The following is a 16,505-nucleotide window of genomic DNA, read 5'->3' as shown; positions in this document are numbered from 1 at the left end:
GTCTTTTTGGTTGATAGCTTCTGATGCAGAACAGAATTCCTTTGTTTTTCTCTGAATGATGGACCATCTTTTGTTGCATTGCATTGATTCTTCCGTGTGTAACTAACTCCAATTTTTGCAGACTGAGGCTTAATTACTTAATTTTACACTATTTTTATACTCCTATGACTAACAAATCCCAACCCAAGCTGTCATTACAGTTATATCATGTCCATCTGTGCATATCCACCCAAGAACTGTAGTGTAAGAGAGATTTGATTATGCACCATCTGAGGTCTGAGATTTACTTTTGCAGAACACCTTTCACTGTGTAATGTGGTTGGGGAGCTCATAATCCAGTTTCTGTTTCTAAGTATAGTAATAAAAGCAGTGTCAGAACAGCTGGTCATTGATTTTAAAATCACCATTGCCAGGAGGAAGAAAAATGAAACAAGTTAAATTTCTTCAAAAAAGACAGCAAAATTGTTAATCAAATACAGTGCAACTCAAAGATCTGCTCTAAACTAGTAGGTAATTACAAAAACTTTCAACACCTCTACTTTTGTTTTTAAACACTGTGAAATAAAAACTTATGTGTTTTATAGTAAATATTCTTGAACTTGCTGTAGCCTGAAGACTCACAGGTACAGAGTGTGTACATGCAGTCCATCTGTATTTCCTATTTTATTACCTTTCTTGACTTCAAGATGTGTTTAATACTTCTGTGAGATTCAGAAAATAGGAATGGCCTCGTCTACCTGCACAATGTGAGGATCCTGACTTGTAGCTGAACTTTGGCTGTCTCAAAATGTGGGAGTTCAGTGTGACATCTGTGTGGTGCTGGTTTTTTTTTTTTTTTTTTTTTTTTTTTTTTTTTTTTTTTTTAATGCTCTACTTTTGACTTCTGTAGACTGGGAACTAAATCCCAGCTATTGTGAGTGCTTATCTCCACTTGACAGCGGAAGACAACACAGCTGGATAAATAAGGATCATATATTCTGTGGCTTCTCTTGTTTCCTAAATCTTCCTGGTCTGTAAGAAATGCAGAGCTCTGTTAAATGAAATTTCATACTTCTCATTTGAAGGGCATGAAGATCAGTCTTGTGATGAACCTGTGAAAGGGCATCAAGGAGGAGCTGTCATTTTTTTTTTCAAAACAAAAGCTGCGTGTAGAGCGGAACCCAGTCACTGACGTGGATGTTGAAATCCTACTACATGTTAATTTAATTCCTCCAGTATATTTCACCTTGTCTCGTCATTATATAGCATTGCTTGGCTGAGAGGAGTACTTTAGCACTGAATGTACATTTTCAAAAACGTAAATACTGGATTTCAACAGCAAAGGTTTTTTCACCCAGACAGTTTCATTAGCTGCAGAAATTGCCATATCCAGTGCTGAAGTACAGTTTACAACATGCAACAATTACTCACAAATCTAGTTAGAAATAAAAGTGTATTAGTTCAAAAAAAGTGTGATAAATGAAGTGTTAGATAAAAGTGTGTAAATGTAAGTGACCCTAACTCACTATGGGCACAAAAAGAAAACGTTTAATTTACTTATGCTGATAGGGTTTGAACACATGAAAATATAGCTTAAATTCACATGTGTGGTAATTGTAATGACTAGTGAGGGTAGAAGTGCTGTGTGTGTGTGAGAGAGATTCCATTATTTCAGGATCAGGCTGCTAGTAGTTGGTAACATTCATGAAAACTGAGCTTTTATTTTCATTTTGTTTTATAGAAGAAACGAAAACAGAGTACTCAAGATGAAGATACCATCAGTATCTGCAGCCTGGATACAAGCGTGAGTGATTTCTTGGTTTTCCTTTTGCCTCTCCTTATAAAGTAAAAAATTACTGTTACTGGTGCTCTGAAGCAAACCCATTTGTCTTTTTAGCTGTATTGTTTTCGTACACAGCATGAATAATTTGTTCTGCTTATTTAAATTAAAAGGTGTTACTGCTTTTTATTTTTCCATAGGGGTACTTTTAAAGAGAAAGATGGGAAGTTAGAATGACAGTTTGTTATGAAGCAGTGAATCTCTTATTAGTAAATAATTATCAGGGCAAATTGGCATTGTGAATACAGCACTTAAATATAGATCTTTTGTCCTGTTATGTGGTAGGTGAGAGGATTTATTTCAGTTACGTCAGTGATGGATAGTGCTGGTGTTGTGAAGCTGTGCAATGTGATGTTGCTGCGGTTACGTGAGCTAGGTGCATCATTTTTGAAGTGGCCCACTGAAACACAGCTATGATTTTCTATCACTCTTCAGATGTGAAGAAGCCAATAGCAAATATGTTTATAAAATTACATGGTTTTAAGGTACATATATAAAATTTATTTGCTGTTTCTGAACTCTTAAGTAATTCTTAGTTGTTTCTGTATGTAAAAGTGAAACATTGACTGCTGAGTTGGTTAAAACTGATGTTATTGTTTAAAAAAAAGAAGCAACACTTCACTGATCGAAGTCTGTGTACTGGAAAAATGATCTATAGGGACTAAAACAGTTCTCTTAATTTTGATGGATGTTGAATCAAAGTTTGTGTGTGTGTCAAATAGTTATGTGCTGTTTCCCATGTAAAACTAACTTTTAGCATTTAGCATTTGGTAAAATAAATCCATGGAAGTAAAAGAAACGTAGATGAATTCATCATTCCCTTTGGTGTTTTTATTGTTGTTTTCAGTTTTTTTTTCCCCACAGTCAGCTGTTGAAGCACTTTTCCCTTTCTGTAGAATTTTCATGCAGTACAGACAGAAAAAGTAAGTTAAAAAATAGAGAATAAAAGTTTTGGCAAATTTAACCTATTAGCAGATGTCATACCTACTGCTGTGGTTTCTTTATCAAATTTAGTTTTTGTTTAGTATAAATGTTTCTTGAAGAAGCAGTTAAATTGAAGGGTTCATCTGCATGGATGTGTGCAGACATGTGAACTCTCAAAGGCGCCTCAAGTTGACTGGTAGAATCCTGGGCCATTTTGGAGATCATAGATTCGTGACAGCCTGAGCTGAGTGAGTGTGCTAATTAATCCTGGTAGACTTCATGTTGGGCTAGCACTTCACTGCTGTGGTTATGTGGCTCCACTTATAGCTCTGCACTATTCACATGCAGGGCATCTTCTGCCCAAGGAACAGCAGCCAAAGAAGGAAAATATAATAATGAGAAAGATGTTACTGTTTGTAACTTTATCTGTATAAGATAGAATCAATATGCTTGAAACTTCTGGAGAGGAAAAAAAAAAGTAATTTTTTTCAATAAGTTCTCCAAGATATGATCCTTGTAAGGCTGTTCATACTCTTCTGATTTGGGGCTCATTCACACTAAGCCTGAAAGGTTACTTCACGTAGCACATAGCAGATAGAATTCTGGTACAGTGTGTTCTGGGTGCAAAAAGTTTGCTGGGTTTCAAAAGTCAGATTGGACAAATTAATGGAAAAAAAAACTTGACAAACTTGACAGACTGAGTAAAGTTCTTCCATCTGAGAAATCCTTGGCCTTGCATGCTTTCAGGGTTCTGGGAGAGCAAACTACAGGGTATTGCTAGGTTTTTACTCCGATTTCCCTTCCTTCCCTGGAAATCTGCTTTGCACTACAGCTGGAGACATGGTAGAGAGCTTCAGAGATCCAGCTTTAGCCAGTGTGGCCAATCTGAATTACTGTTATTGGCCCAATCTGCTATATTTTTCTTTCAAACAGCAGCAATTTCAAAATGACACATTGAGGGCCTTATGCCTACTTGGAGCCTAACGGAACTGTTTAGGCTCCTTTCTCTGGCAACTCTTCTGTATCTTTAAAAAGATGGGCCTAATAACTTGTGCATGTTCTCAATGAAAGCTTTTTTTTTTCTAGAGGAGTGGCAAAAGGTTAAAAATGAATGAATGTGTTCCATATTAAGAATGTAAGATTCTAATGGGAGTCATTACGAAATTACTGAAGTTTTACTGAAACTAGATTTAGTGAAGTAGTAAATCTCTCAGGCACGGTGTTCAAATCTTTCTCTCTCATAAAAACGAACAAACAAACCAAAACAACAAAGCAACCCAAAACAGAACAAATGAAATAGCATGTATTTAACAAGGAAATGTAACTGCTGTACAGCACACTTCCTGGTTTACAAGATTAGGTGAATGTTTCCCATTTGATCCGTCCGTCTTACGGAGCTGCCAATGTGAGGATGTGCTGTCAGCTGCATGGAGCAGTTACTGCTATGGGCTCTTCAGTGCATCCATCACCTCAAGGATATACCTTGTGATGTTGGTAATTGTGTTTGCTTGCTTGCTTGTTCCTTTTCCTATGCTTGCCTTTGGCAGTAGCTAATGTTATGTTCTGGCAATCTTTAGCTCAGTCCAAGTGAGTAAATGTTTGTTCAGCACCTTTGTCAGGTGATAAGAAAGAGAATGGGTTTTAACCATTTAAAGGCTGGAGTTGCTTTGTGCCTTGGAAAGCAATATACCTATTCAGGTATCTGGATCTCCTGACGATTTAGCTCATCATTTATCTTCAATCCTTCTATAAAAACAGACATATATTTTAATGACTGACCATGGACAGACACACCTGCCTTTTCAAGTGGAATCAGTCATGACAGTTTTCTTTCACAGGAAATGCTGGTTGGAGCTTTGCTGAGTCAGGGCAAGGACTGGTAACCTAAGCATGTTAAATGTTCTTTGTATTTGTTTAGTGACCCAGACTGGTACTGACGCTTCAGGAGATGATAAGCTGGCTTATTAAGCTGACTAGTTGGTCTTGGCTCGTGTTATGCCAACTTAAAGAAGTGGATTTGTAAATCCCCTCAATGTCAAACAGTTAGTGATAACTTGTGACAGATGTGTCCAGCAGGCTGAGGGCTGATGAGTGTGTGAATATATGAACATAGGGCAATTTGAAGTTTGTTTTTAAAGGAAAAGGTGTGTATTCTTTTACATGGCTTTGTTCGTGTAGTCTTCCACAGAAAGCCTTACTTTGCATTTGGTATACAGATAACTTGTAGTGTTTCATGCTGTGCTGTTAAAATGGTGTTATGTTCTAGAGTGATTTGCATGTTATTATTTTTAGTATGTAAAATACCATACTACAAGTCTACAATTCTTTGTTTCTCCATGTACAAATAGAATGTCTCCCTTTACTTAAATTTTGAGATTAAATTTACAGATTTTTCTGTTTCTGTTTTCACTTTTTTTGCTGCTGCCACTTTTGTTCTTTTCTGAAACCCAGAATTTGAAATGCAGCTCTTCAATCTGTGCAGTCCTTTTCTGAGTCAGGTCTGTTGGAGGAGCACAGGGATTGAGATCTGGTAGCCAGATTTTGCTATGCTTTCCATCTTTCTTGGAAACTGTGTGACTCTTCACTTTCTGCAGCTGAATGTTCTTTGAGAAAACTCTGGACTGTTAGATATAGTTGATATATTATGCTATAAAAGCACTGATAGAACCTCTTATCTGAAGATTTGTATAAAGCACTTAGCGGGATGTTTAAAAGCAATATATTTTTAATTGCTGTTGCAAAGAGCGTAACTACAAAGTAGTCACAATCTTGTAATGATGAGAGATGATGCCATGTTTCTCATGAGTCTCAACTCTATAAAAACACAAGTGACTTGGAAGCTATCCAGAGCAATAAGCTCATAAAAACCTAATAGAGCACTTGAATTTTCGAACTAAAATAATATGTATTTAACCAAAATCCTCTTCAGGAGAAGAAAAAGGGCACAGTTGTGAAGTTCTTCTCTTTTACCAATTGCGTGTAGAATTTGTTGTAAGCTTATGGACTTTGAACTAAATAAGTAAAACACGTTTGTAAAGAAGGTAAAATTCTCAGAAGAGTTATTTATTTTGGATATATATAAATTATTGCTGAAAATAAAACTCTTCCAAATGATAACTTATTAGTGTTTTCTGAAGTGGAAAAATCTGAAGGCTCATCTGTCAACTTGCAAGTTAATAAAATATGCTCCAATGTAAACTATGAACAAATACATACCCAGACCTAAGCAAGATGAATATAGGCTAGATCAGAGTTCATTAATTTTGATTGCTTTTAGTGCTGAGTGAATATTTGTTATGTATTTGAGAGTAATGTAACTGAAACATTCTTTGACCTAATTAAACTTAATTATAAACTTAATAATATTTGATTACTAAGGTATGGAGAGGTAGCTTTGAAAGCTTAGAAGGGATTACATCTGCATCATCTTATCAAAGTTGAGATAATTAAAATATATATTGTATCTGGGTCTTTTTATTTCCATTAAACTCTGCTGTATTGTGTGTTCATAGTATAAAAGGCATTCAGCTTGTCCAGTAAGATGTATACAATATGCTTGAATTATGCATGGCTTGTTAATTTTGCTGTATTGCATAGATGGTCAGTACTCCATCTGGATTCTGACTTTATAATAAAGGAGCAGTTCTTAATCCATTATTAATCCATCATATGATTGGTGTAGGCTAGACACTGTCTGCTCTTGGTATTACTCGAAGTACTGTAATGTCATTTTTTAAGGCTTTGTTTTGTTATTCTTTTTATTGCTCATTAAACGAGGCCTATGTGCGCCTTGTTTAAACACAAAAAAAGTATAAAATGCCAGTTATGCTGCATTCTTGTCCTCCAGTGTTGTAATGATCTCAGATTTCCTGTGTAGTGTTGCAATACGGTTACTCTTTATTGACGTGCATGACTTTTCAGAACATGGCTAACTGTTCCCGTAAGTCTTGCAAGCCTTGCAGATAATTCTGGTGAAGATAACAGGTGTGTGAAGAAGTCGGGCAGCTTCAATACTATCTATCTACACAGTGTTCCAAATACTTTGCAAACGTGGACCAAACTGTCTTTAGGCACACTTGTGTAACTGGCAAAGGGAATGATCTCATGTACCAATTCACCTAGATTCTAGAAATTAAAGCTGACCTACATTTATCTTAAATGAAATTAGCCTACTTTTCTTTAAGGTTTTCTTCAAACTGTATTGATTTCTTATTGCAGCTTACTAAAAACCATTTGCCTACTTCTGTTTACATTTATCTACAAGACCTACATTGAACACAGCTACCTACGGTGCAGAGACCTACTGGGGTAACTGTCTCCACTGACCCTGGGGAATTATTCTCCTTCTCTTCTAATGAAATAGATCAGGAAATAAGAATGCTTTCGCTAATGAAAATATTTACAAATTTAGTACGACTCTGCCCTAGTTCAACTCTACATGTACAACTCTAGATGTACATTCTATTCTATTCTAGTATATACTATATACTATATACTATATTCTATTCTAGAGTACAACTCTAATGCAAGAGTATTCAAGGATCCTGTTTGTTTTAAAGGTTCCAAAAGTTGTTTCTTCAGTGATGTGTGGTGTTAAACATGCTGTGTCTCTCAAACAGGATGAGGCCTGCTTACAGATGAAAAAGGGGTTTCTGAGGAAGGATTATCTGCTCTGTTGGTGGAGTATTTAACTGAGAGATGGCTGAAAAGTGGGGATCAGAGAAGCAAAAAGTAGTTTAGTGCAGTAGACTGCAGTCATCTTGTCTCTAGTAAAATAATAATTTTCAGAAAAAGTAAATGCCAGTGGTCTTTCAGTAGTGTGCATGAACAAATGCTTGCTTTATGGCATTCATTTATAACAGTAAGTTCAAAAATGATAATAAAAATGAAAAAAATATGATTAATGGTTAGAATTTAAACCCAAGATATTTCTGCATTATCCTAGCAAATATTATTCCTTTTTTTTTGTTTGTTTGTTTGCTTAAAAAGCTGATATTGGAAAACACTTTCAGCTGCTAAACTTCACATGCAAAAGTCTTTGAAAGATTAGAAGATGTGATGTATCTCTGAAGTGGAACAAAAGGAAGCATGCCCAATTGCTCTTTATGAACTTAACTAAAAAGGCAGAGCTTGACTAAACAAGTTGTTGGGACATGTAAGAGTAGGGGAAAAATGGTAACAGAAGTTTCAGAGCTGAGTTTGAGCAATGTGCATAAAGATGCTTTGAGATTCTTCATTATTGTGCAGTATTGGGATTCAAATTGGACATACAATGAAGTCTTTGAGAGGAAAATAAAGTAAGATTTTGTGGGGAAATTGTTGATTTCTAGAAAGCAGTTTTTCTTTTCATATTATATTCTTTGTGATGAGGTGTGCTTAGTACTTGAATTCATGAACTAAAAATATATATAACTGTGGAGTGTAAGGCAGGAATGGTGAAATCCTTCAAGGGAGAGAGGTATCCAAGAATACCCTTGAGATATTGCAAATCTACTGCTTTTGCCATCTACTTCAATTTCTGATCGAAGCTTAAATTGTCATCAGGTCTTGGGAGCTGCAGAGGAATTGTGGCATGAAACTGGAAAGACCTTATACCAGCTCTTAGTTTTAGTGTTATTTTGTTGAGATCGACTGTGGTCTCACAAGTTTTTTCTTCTGTTGACTATAAAGAGAAAAGAGGAAAATAAAGTAAGGTTTTTCCCCCAGACCAGAAGCATTTCATCCAAAAGATCTGTTCAATCTGTGTGCTTTACTCTGAACTGCAAAAAATTACTTCCTTGAAAAATGTGTGAGACTAGGCAGGACTTAATCTTTGGGAAGTACAAATAAATGATTAGTTTTAGAAATCTGCAGATAACAGATTTATATCTCTGATTCAGTTGGACGTTGGAACATGGAAAATAATTAGTGTGGATTGCAGTAGTAATATAGATCAGGTTCCATTCAGGCTGGCTGCCCCATTCTTAACTCAGGATCCTAACTGGGAATTGCAGTTGGTCCTTGGCTCTGAGCTCATGTATAATTTATTTTAAGCAAATGCTTAAAAGCCCTTTTGGCCATACCTACATAAGCTGCAGCCTAGCACTTCTGAACTACAGCGTTTGTTCTGTATATGATAGGCAGAAAGTGAGCTTTTGATTAATGGCCTTTAATGTCTGTTATATCCCATGTTGTTTTCTGAATGGTGACTACACAGATTGTGGTTAGCAGACCAGTATTTTTCAGTACTGTTCATATTTTGTTGCAGTGTACTGATTTGTTAAATTGATTGTTATTTCCTTTAATGATGCTGTTTTCTTTTATGATATTCCTCTGTAATGAAAACAGGCAATTGAAGTTTGAATTCAATTTAAATTGCTTGCAGATTACTGGACCAGACTTGACGTATGATAATTTTCAACATGGTAAAATCAGGAGCATTTGTGAGCAGAGACTAGCCAGATATTGTTGACAGCTACGAAGTTAGGCATCAACATACATTGTGTGTGTGTTGATTGACTTGATGCAGATTTGCAGAGATGAAGTTACGTTTTTGTATGTTTTCATAACAAAATTGAATCAACAAAGCTGTACTTTGGTGGCTGGTTTACTTAGAAGTCAAAATTATGACTAGTGTTACTTCCACAGTAATAAATATTACCCAAGATCTTTACATTTAATTTTGTGCATTGCCATTGATAACTGCATTTTATAGTGGACATATAATATCTACCATGCAAACCAGTTTTTAAGAAAAAGGAGGGCTCTGTATAACCAATGCGTTGTGTGTGTCTGTTCGTCATCTAGTGTTAGGAATGAAAAACTTTCCTGTACATGAAGACTGAAAATCCCTGCTCCCGCCTCAGTTCGTCATCCGCTGCCCAGCAGCCTCACTTCCTTCCTCATCCCCAGCCTCGCTGAGTGTTTCTGCATTCAATGACTTTCTCAACTCTGCTGCCCAGACTTGAATGCACTGTTAAAACTGACTGCTCCTAGAATTGGGATAATTATGTCACTTAAGCTATAGTTCTGTATGTATTGGATGTGATAAATGCACTTCCCTCACAATGTTTTTAGTGTTTATTCAGCTTATCCCTTATAATTCCAGATTAATCACTGCAGAACTATATAAGCTAATAACAGCTCTGGTATGCTTACGTGATACCATCCATGTTGCCAGCATTACTTTAAGATTAATAGATCAATCAAAGATCCTGGTTAAAGACAGCCTGAAATGTAAGAAAAGTTTGAAACATTTGCTGAAATATTCATTCTAGTGTTCATTTATATTCCTTTATAGGACAAGGCGGAATGGATTTAAACTAAAAGAGGGGATTTAGATTAGATGTCAGGGGGAAAGTTTTCACTGAGAGGGTGGTGAGGTGCTGGCACAGCTGCCTGGAGAGCCGTGGGTGCCCCATCCCTGGAGGTGCTCAAGGCCAGGCTGGATGGGGCCCTGGGCAGCTGAGCTGGTGCCTCACTGAGTGGCTGACAGCCCTGCCTGGGTCAGGGGGTTGGAGCTAAACGATCTGTGATGTCCCTTCCAACCCAAGCTATTCTACAGTTCTATGATATATCAATCCTTTAAGCCCTTTGTCAGCACTAATGTCAAACAAGTTTTAAGATCTCAGACAGGAACTTTTTTTACCAGTTGGAAAAAGGAATATATCAGTGCACGCTATTACTCAGAGGTCACTTCAGTGCAGAATCATGTCAGAAGGGATAAGCGGGTGAATCTCAAAGTTTATTGTTGAAGTTTAATGTGCTTTTTAATAAAACTTCGTTATTTTTCTCTGGGGGCATTTTTCAGTGTCCTAGTAATCTTAGAATATTATCTCCGCATAGCAGAAATTTCCAAATTAATTTGGTAGCCCTTAGGTTCCCTTATCTCTTAGAAAAAAAAAATTGATTACTTCTCCCATTCCATTATTATTCTAGTTATGTAATCTGGACAGCTGAAAGATATCTGCACACAGCTGCTGACTCACGTCGTTATGAAACTGAACCATGTTTACTTAGCTTCATGGTGGAAGCAGCAAGGAGGGGGAAAAACTCCCAGCAAGTAGCAGCTCAGCAAGTATTTTGAAATACTCCAAGAGTGTTTAACAAAAACTAAGGTGGTTGTTTACAAGTGTGTGAACGTGTTTGTCAGTCAAATCTTAGTGTATCAACTCCAATGATGAATGAGAAAGAAATGAAAGCACTTACTCCGTGCACATATGTACAAACTTACCTGTACACACACAAAGCAGTGCTCTTGATGGTTGAGCTACAACCACTGACATACAGGAGGCTGAGAGAAATGATTGGATTGCTTTTAGACTTAACATGAGGTGAACCTGTCATGCATGTGATATTTTAGGATCTTAAAAGTCTGACTAAAAAAAAATCAGATTTTAAGTAGTTCCACAGGGTACTTTGATCCACGGAGAAGAGTTGTTTCCTCCATCCTCTTCCACAGAAGTATCTGCAGTGGGAGGGAAGGATCTAGCTGGGGTCTCTTAGCCATAAGTGTGTGCTTCTCAGACACAGGTAGGTCAGCAGCTGGTGTTCTGTTGTCAGGGTCCCTGTATTTATAACAGTTGGCAGAGAGGTGGCGTGTGACATTGTAAGGCCATGGCTATGAGACCTTAAGAATGTCCCCTGACAAGCAAAACATGGCTGTGTTGGGTGCGGGGAGACTGTGAGCTGAGAGCTGCCTACTTATCACCAGTGGAATACTGTGGGACTCCATTTTAGGGCCAGTTCTCTTTAATGTTTTCACTGTTGACTGCAATAAAGATCTGGAAGTTATATTAAGTAAATTTGTGGATGATGCTAAGCTGGAAGGAGTGTTGTCTCCTTTGAAGGTACAGAGGCCTTGCATCAAGATCTGAACATATTCAAGAATGGTCACTGTCTGCATGAAGAAGAGCGAGTGCTGGGTTCTGCACCTGGAATGGGACGGCCCTGACTGTATGGGGGGCAAGGAGCTGGAGAGCAGCCCAGCAAAAAGGGACCTGAACATTCTGGTTGGTGGCCACTTGAATCTGAGTTGGTAGTGTGCCCTGGCAGCTGGAAGGGCCAACCATACACTGGGGTGTGTCGGGTCCAGCACTGCCTGTAGAATGAAGGAAGAGCTTGTCCCCCTCTTCTCTGTGCTGTGTAGCCTCACCTCCAGCACTGGGTGCAACTTTCGGTGCCACAGTAAAAGACACTGTTGGAGAGCATCCAAAGGAGGGCTACAAAGATGAGGAAGGATCTGAGGGCAAAGTGTGTGAGGAGTGACTGAGGTCCCTGTGTTTGCTCAGCCCGGAGCAGAGGAGCTGAGAGAGACTTCATGGGGGCTGCAGCTCCTTATAGGGAGCGGAGCACAGCGCTGGGCTCTGCTCTGTGTGACAGCAATGGGGCTCAAGGGAACGTGATGGAGCAATGTTAGGAGAGGGTCAGGGTAGGACTAGGGAAAGGTTTGCACCAGAGGATGGTGGGCATGGCCCTGCTGCTGCAGCTGAAAGACAATTTGCATTTGGATGGTCCTTTGTGGAGCCAGCGGTTGGCCTTGGTGATCCCTGTTGGCCCCTTTCAACTCGGGATATTCTATGATAAGTCAATAGTAAATATAGTAACTTTAATATGAACCTGCAAGGCTCATTCAAAAGGTCTTTCATTCAGTTCTAGGCTTTAAAGGTCTGTACTTTCAATTACTCCTTTAATTCTTTGAGAATTTGTTTACCACTTAGTAGCTTGCTTACTTCCTGAAGGAGAGATTCACCTGATTTATCCCAATAAACTGTTTTTTTTTAGAGACCAGTCAGTAGAATTTGGGACTGAATTGCAGTCTTTTTAAAGGAAGGAAATCTTCCTGAGCTGCCAGCAGGTTAGCTGTCAGAGGTGTTGCTGGGCACTGTTTAGAATTGCAGTCCAGTTTTTTAAGATGCTTAGACACTAATGGGTGCATACGTCTGCATATGATCTGCAGACATGCTGAAGCATTAGATTTCCAAATGGGACTGTAAATTACATAATAGATTTAAATATCTGTTTCTGTAGGCTTTGTAGTTTTGCTCAATTTTAACTTGCTGTGAGAATGTTATTGAATTCTGATTAGACTTTCTAAAAATGTAATTCAGAAAATAATATTCTGTGTCTGTTGCTCAGGAGGGAGCATTATTTCTCTAGACTTCTTTCTTAAGCGTGCTTAATGAATTTTTGAGTGTTTCCTTGTAGAACTGTTATAATTTCTGAACTTTCAATTTCACACTACTGTACTGTATTTAAAAGCAATGTAAATTTATCATTTGTATGTATTTGGAAATTGATTTTAATAAATATAGGGCTCAAGGTGTTATACAGTATATGTGACTTAATTTATCTACCTGGTTAAGTAGAATAAAGCAGTAGGGTGTTGTTTTGAACGTTGACTTTATTCCAGCTGCCTATTACTGAAAAGTTGAGGTCTTTTATAATCATTTATTTCTGTTCTTATTTGGGTGAGTAACTGTTTAAGTTTTAGGAATTGGTATTAAGACCAAAACGTGTTGCTGCAAAGTAAATATAAAACTGTATCTAAAGTAAATGTAACTGTACAGTAGGTAGGTACCCCCATAACTAGAGAGAATATCTATAATGTTGCTAAAATTACAGTTTAAATTCTACTTAATTGCACGATTTTGCTTGTCCTGTGTGATAAATTAGCTCTTCAGTGAAATGTGAAAACTGGCTAGGTTCTTTTGGGCCTTTTTTGACTATGTTCTGTTTCAGAAGGTTTATTCACTTCACTTTGTTAGTTTTGAATTATAATTACTTGAATACTTCAAACATATGCAAATGGAAGTGTGTGATGGTTGTAGCTTAAATGTCTAACCTTGGTGTAGAGTGTTGGTATCTTTGAGTTGCTGTTACTTTAAATAGCACTGATGTAGACATTAGTGAAGAGCTTTGAAGGTACATTAAATTATTTGCAGACTCTAGAAGTGCAGTAATTAACAAAAAAAGTACAGGTCCTTTAGCTTGGGGGGAAAATGCTGTCAGTAAATTTCTTCTTCCTGTGAATTTAATGGAATTTATTTAAGAAATATTTAATTTCTTTTGAAGAGTGGGGGCCCTGATTGTGTGAAAATATTAGCAAGAACAAGTTTTAGTCACACACTCCTTATTATTTGCAGATCTCTTGGTATCAAATCTGTCGCTATCTATATCACATTTTTTTTGTTCTGTTTTTGTCTGTTGATGCTCAAAGGTCGTCAGCAATGAGTTCATGGTGGGATGTGAACAGGAGGAATGTGGGGAAGGGCAGGATTTTTATGGAGGCAGAAGCATTCTCTGAAAATATGCAGTAATTTTTGTCGTAACAAATAAGTTACTAATTAAATATTCAGTATAGTTAATTTTTGAAAGTATTTGTAAGTAAGACAAATTAGTTGGATGAAGGTTTTGTTATCTCCTTTAGGAAAGTTTCATAGTTGCTTCTTAATTGAGGCAGATGGGTTAACTCTGGGACAAAAAGCTGAGAGTTTTTTAAGCACTATAAGCATGGTGTTACCTACTGTGTGCATTGTGATACTTTTGTTAGAGTTATTGTTCTCATATTCTGTTGTTTCTTACATCTGAAACATGTTAACTACACTCCTTGGGTGACTTCTTTTTTTGATACCATGACTTCTTAGAATAACGCAATGACTTCCTGTTCGCTGTGTGAAACATGCTCTGTATTCAGACAGCTTGTGTAATTTGATGTTTGAAGCCATTTTTGTTACTAGATTAGACATTCTTACCAGGAAAAATGTCTTTTTATACTCTTTTCTGTTCACTTGAAGTTGCTAAGAGCTTATAAATAATGACTTTGCTGACACATCTTTGTAGAGTTGGACAAAGAATGATTTAGGAGATGAGTTTGTGTCTATCTGGAATTGAGATTAAGACATTTCTTGTATGATCTTGGCTTATCACACCCATTCTGTGTCTTGTTTTCATTGGTTAAAGAATGTGGAGGGGATACTTTTCCTTAGTGATATAAGTAAATTCCTTAATTGTATGGAATGGACTGCATAAAATGTTATTAAAATGGAAAGTATTACTTACTGTGTGATTGGGATTGAGCTTGCTTTGCTTGCAGAATTAGAGGACCTGCTGTGCTTGAGACAGTCTTTTGGTGTAAGATGTGTAGCTGTGAAACGAGTGTTTAAACCCAGTGCCAGGAAGTACTGTGGTATGAGTTTGTTGAAACTAATTAAAGAAAATGTTGGGTGAAGAAAATTTACAGTAAAGAAAATGATGGGTGAATTGCTGAAAGTCTTTTCCAAAAGTGGCATCAAGTTGTGGCCTCCACAATGCCAGTACTCACAAAATCAGGAGCCTTCAGCTTGTCACATCTTTGTCTGTCCTGTAAATAATCTTGATTTTGTTTTTAAGATATTGATAATTTTTGCAGAAGATTGATCTCAGCTTGTTAACCTCGTTAATTCTGACGTGATTTGCTGACTGTATTTAACAACGATTAATTTACAATCATAGATCCACCTTTCCTATTATTGTTTATTGTCATGAAACAGCCCAGGGAGAAATGTTCTTCTTCTGCCTCACTGACTATTAAGTGGAGAGGCAAAAATGTCAATGGCCAGCCAAGAAGTTGGGTTTGGAGATCTGCCTTCATATTTGAGTTTGTGGGTAGTGTACCGTATGTGTAGAAGTTATACACGTTATAACTCAAATACCAGAAAGTTTCACATAATCTGTATGGTTTTACTAATTGTAGGTATTAAAAGACATTCTTTAAATGATAGCCAAGGTTTTAACTGCTTTTTAATGCGGACTTTTTCAGGTACAGTGTTTAAATTGAGTAATTTTTCTAGTGGTAAAAGAAATAAAAAGACCAATTAAGTAGGATACCACCTGCAAATTGGGTCACAAGTGGAATAAGGTGCATAACTGGCAGCATTTGCCTATCTTCTTATAAGTTAAGATGATGTGTCTCAGGAAAAATAATATTCCTCATATTTCTTGGGAGGGAGACATTTTTTTTTGTGTCTCTGGGAATAGTAAGGAATGTTCTCTCTCACAAAATTAGATGCCTTGTTCCCTAGATAATTTCTTCATTAGCAAATAGTATAGCTACACTCCAAAGTTTTATGCTCATCATCAGTCTTTTAGTGTTCTTTATTTACATTAATAGAAAACATAAATAGTTGAAATACTTTAATTTTTCATCTATTAGTGATGCTGTGGGGTATCTTTTGCTCACATTTGTCACTTCTTGTTTTCTTCAAAATAGCTTCTTCTCTGTGATACTCACTGTTTTAAGTAGGCTAAAACACTTCTACAAGTGAGAGATGCGAATGAGGACACCTTAAGAAGCAGCTCTCAGCAGTAAGCAGACCACAGAAGTTTAAATATACAAGTGCTGGTGGATTTGCTGGTAAACCTCTCATCATGCAGTTTCCTCAGAGCGACCTTAGTTTGAGAAGAAAAAAAATAGCTGCATTCCGCAGCGTTTAGTTTTTTCTTTTAATCTGGTGTGTGAGGGCATGCCAGAATGCAAACCTCTGTGTAAGTGAGAAAGGGAGAATTGACAGAGTCTTTGTGCAGCAGTTCCTGTGTACCCGTGGGTAGCTGCACAGGTAATGAAACTCACTGTAACTTGCATAGCTACCCAGTTGTTAAAAGTAACTCAAAAAAAGTGAGTTAAAATTTCCCTTGGGTAAATGTGAAGTGTGAAGAAATCATTAATGACAACATTAATCTTTCTACTGTTAAAGGTCTGTCAGAAAAGCTAAAATGTTATAGCTCTTCCACATGGAATTTTCAG

At 37.1% G+C, this 16,505-nt stretch overlaps 1 protein-coding gene across 2 annotated transcripts in view; it reads left to right on the top strand.

The window, feature by feature from the left end:
* ARHGEF3 (Rho guanine nucleotide exchange factor 3) overlaps positions 1–16,505 on the top strand; it is a gene marked incomplete at both ends in the record, with an annotated part of 113,313 nt that overhangs the window by 52,823 nt on the left and 43,985 nt on the right. For both annotated transcript variants that reach the window (XM_079540285.1, XM_079540284.1), the window contains one exon: positions 1,721–1,783. In XM_079540285.1, the coding sequence (XP_079396411.1) occupies positions 1,721–1,783 (63 nt within the window). The remainder of the gene's footprint in view (positions 1–1,720; positions 1,784–16,505) is intronic.

This window comes from Tetrao urogallus (assembly GCF_951394365.1).
Source record: "Tetrao urogallus genome assembly, chromosome: 10".
Taxonomy (NCBI): domain Eukaryota; kingdom Metazoa; phylum Chordata; class Aves; order Galliformes; family Phasianidae; genus Tetrao; species Tetrao urogallus.
Note: the sequence above shows the minus strand (reverse complement) of the source record. Positions and strands in the feature narration are given on the sequence as shown.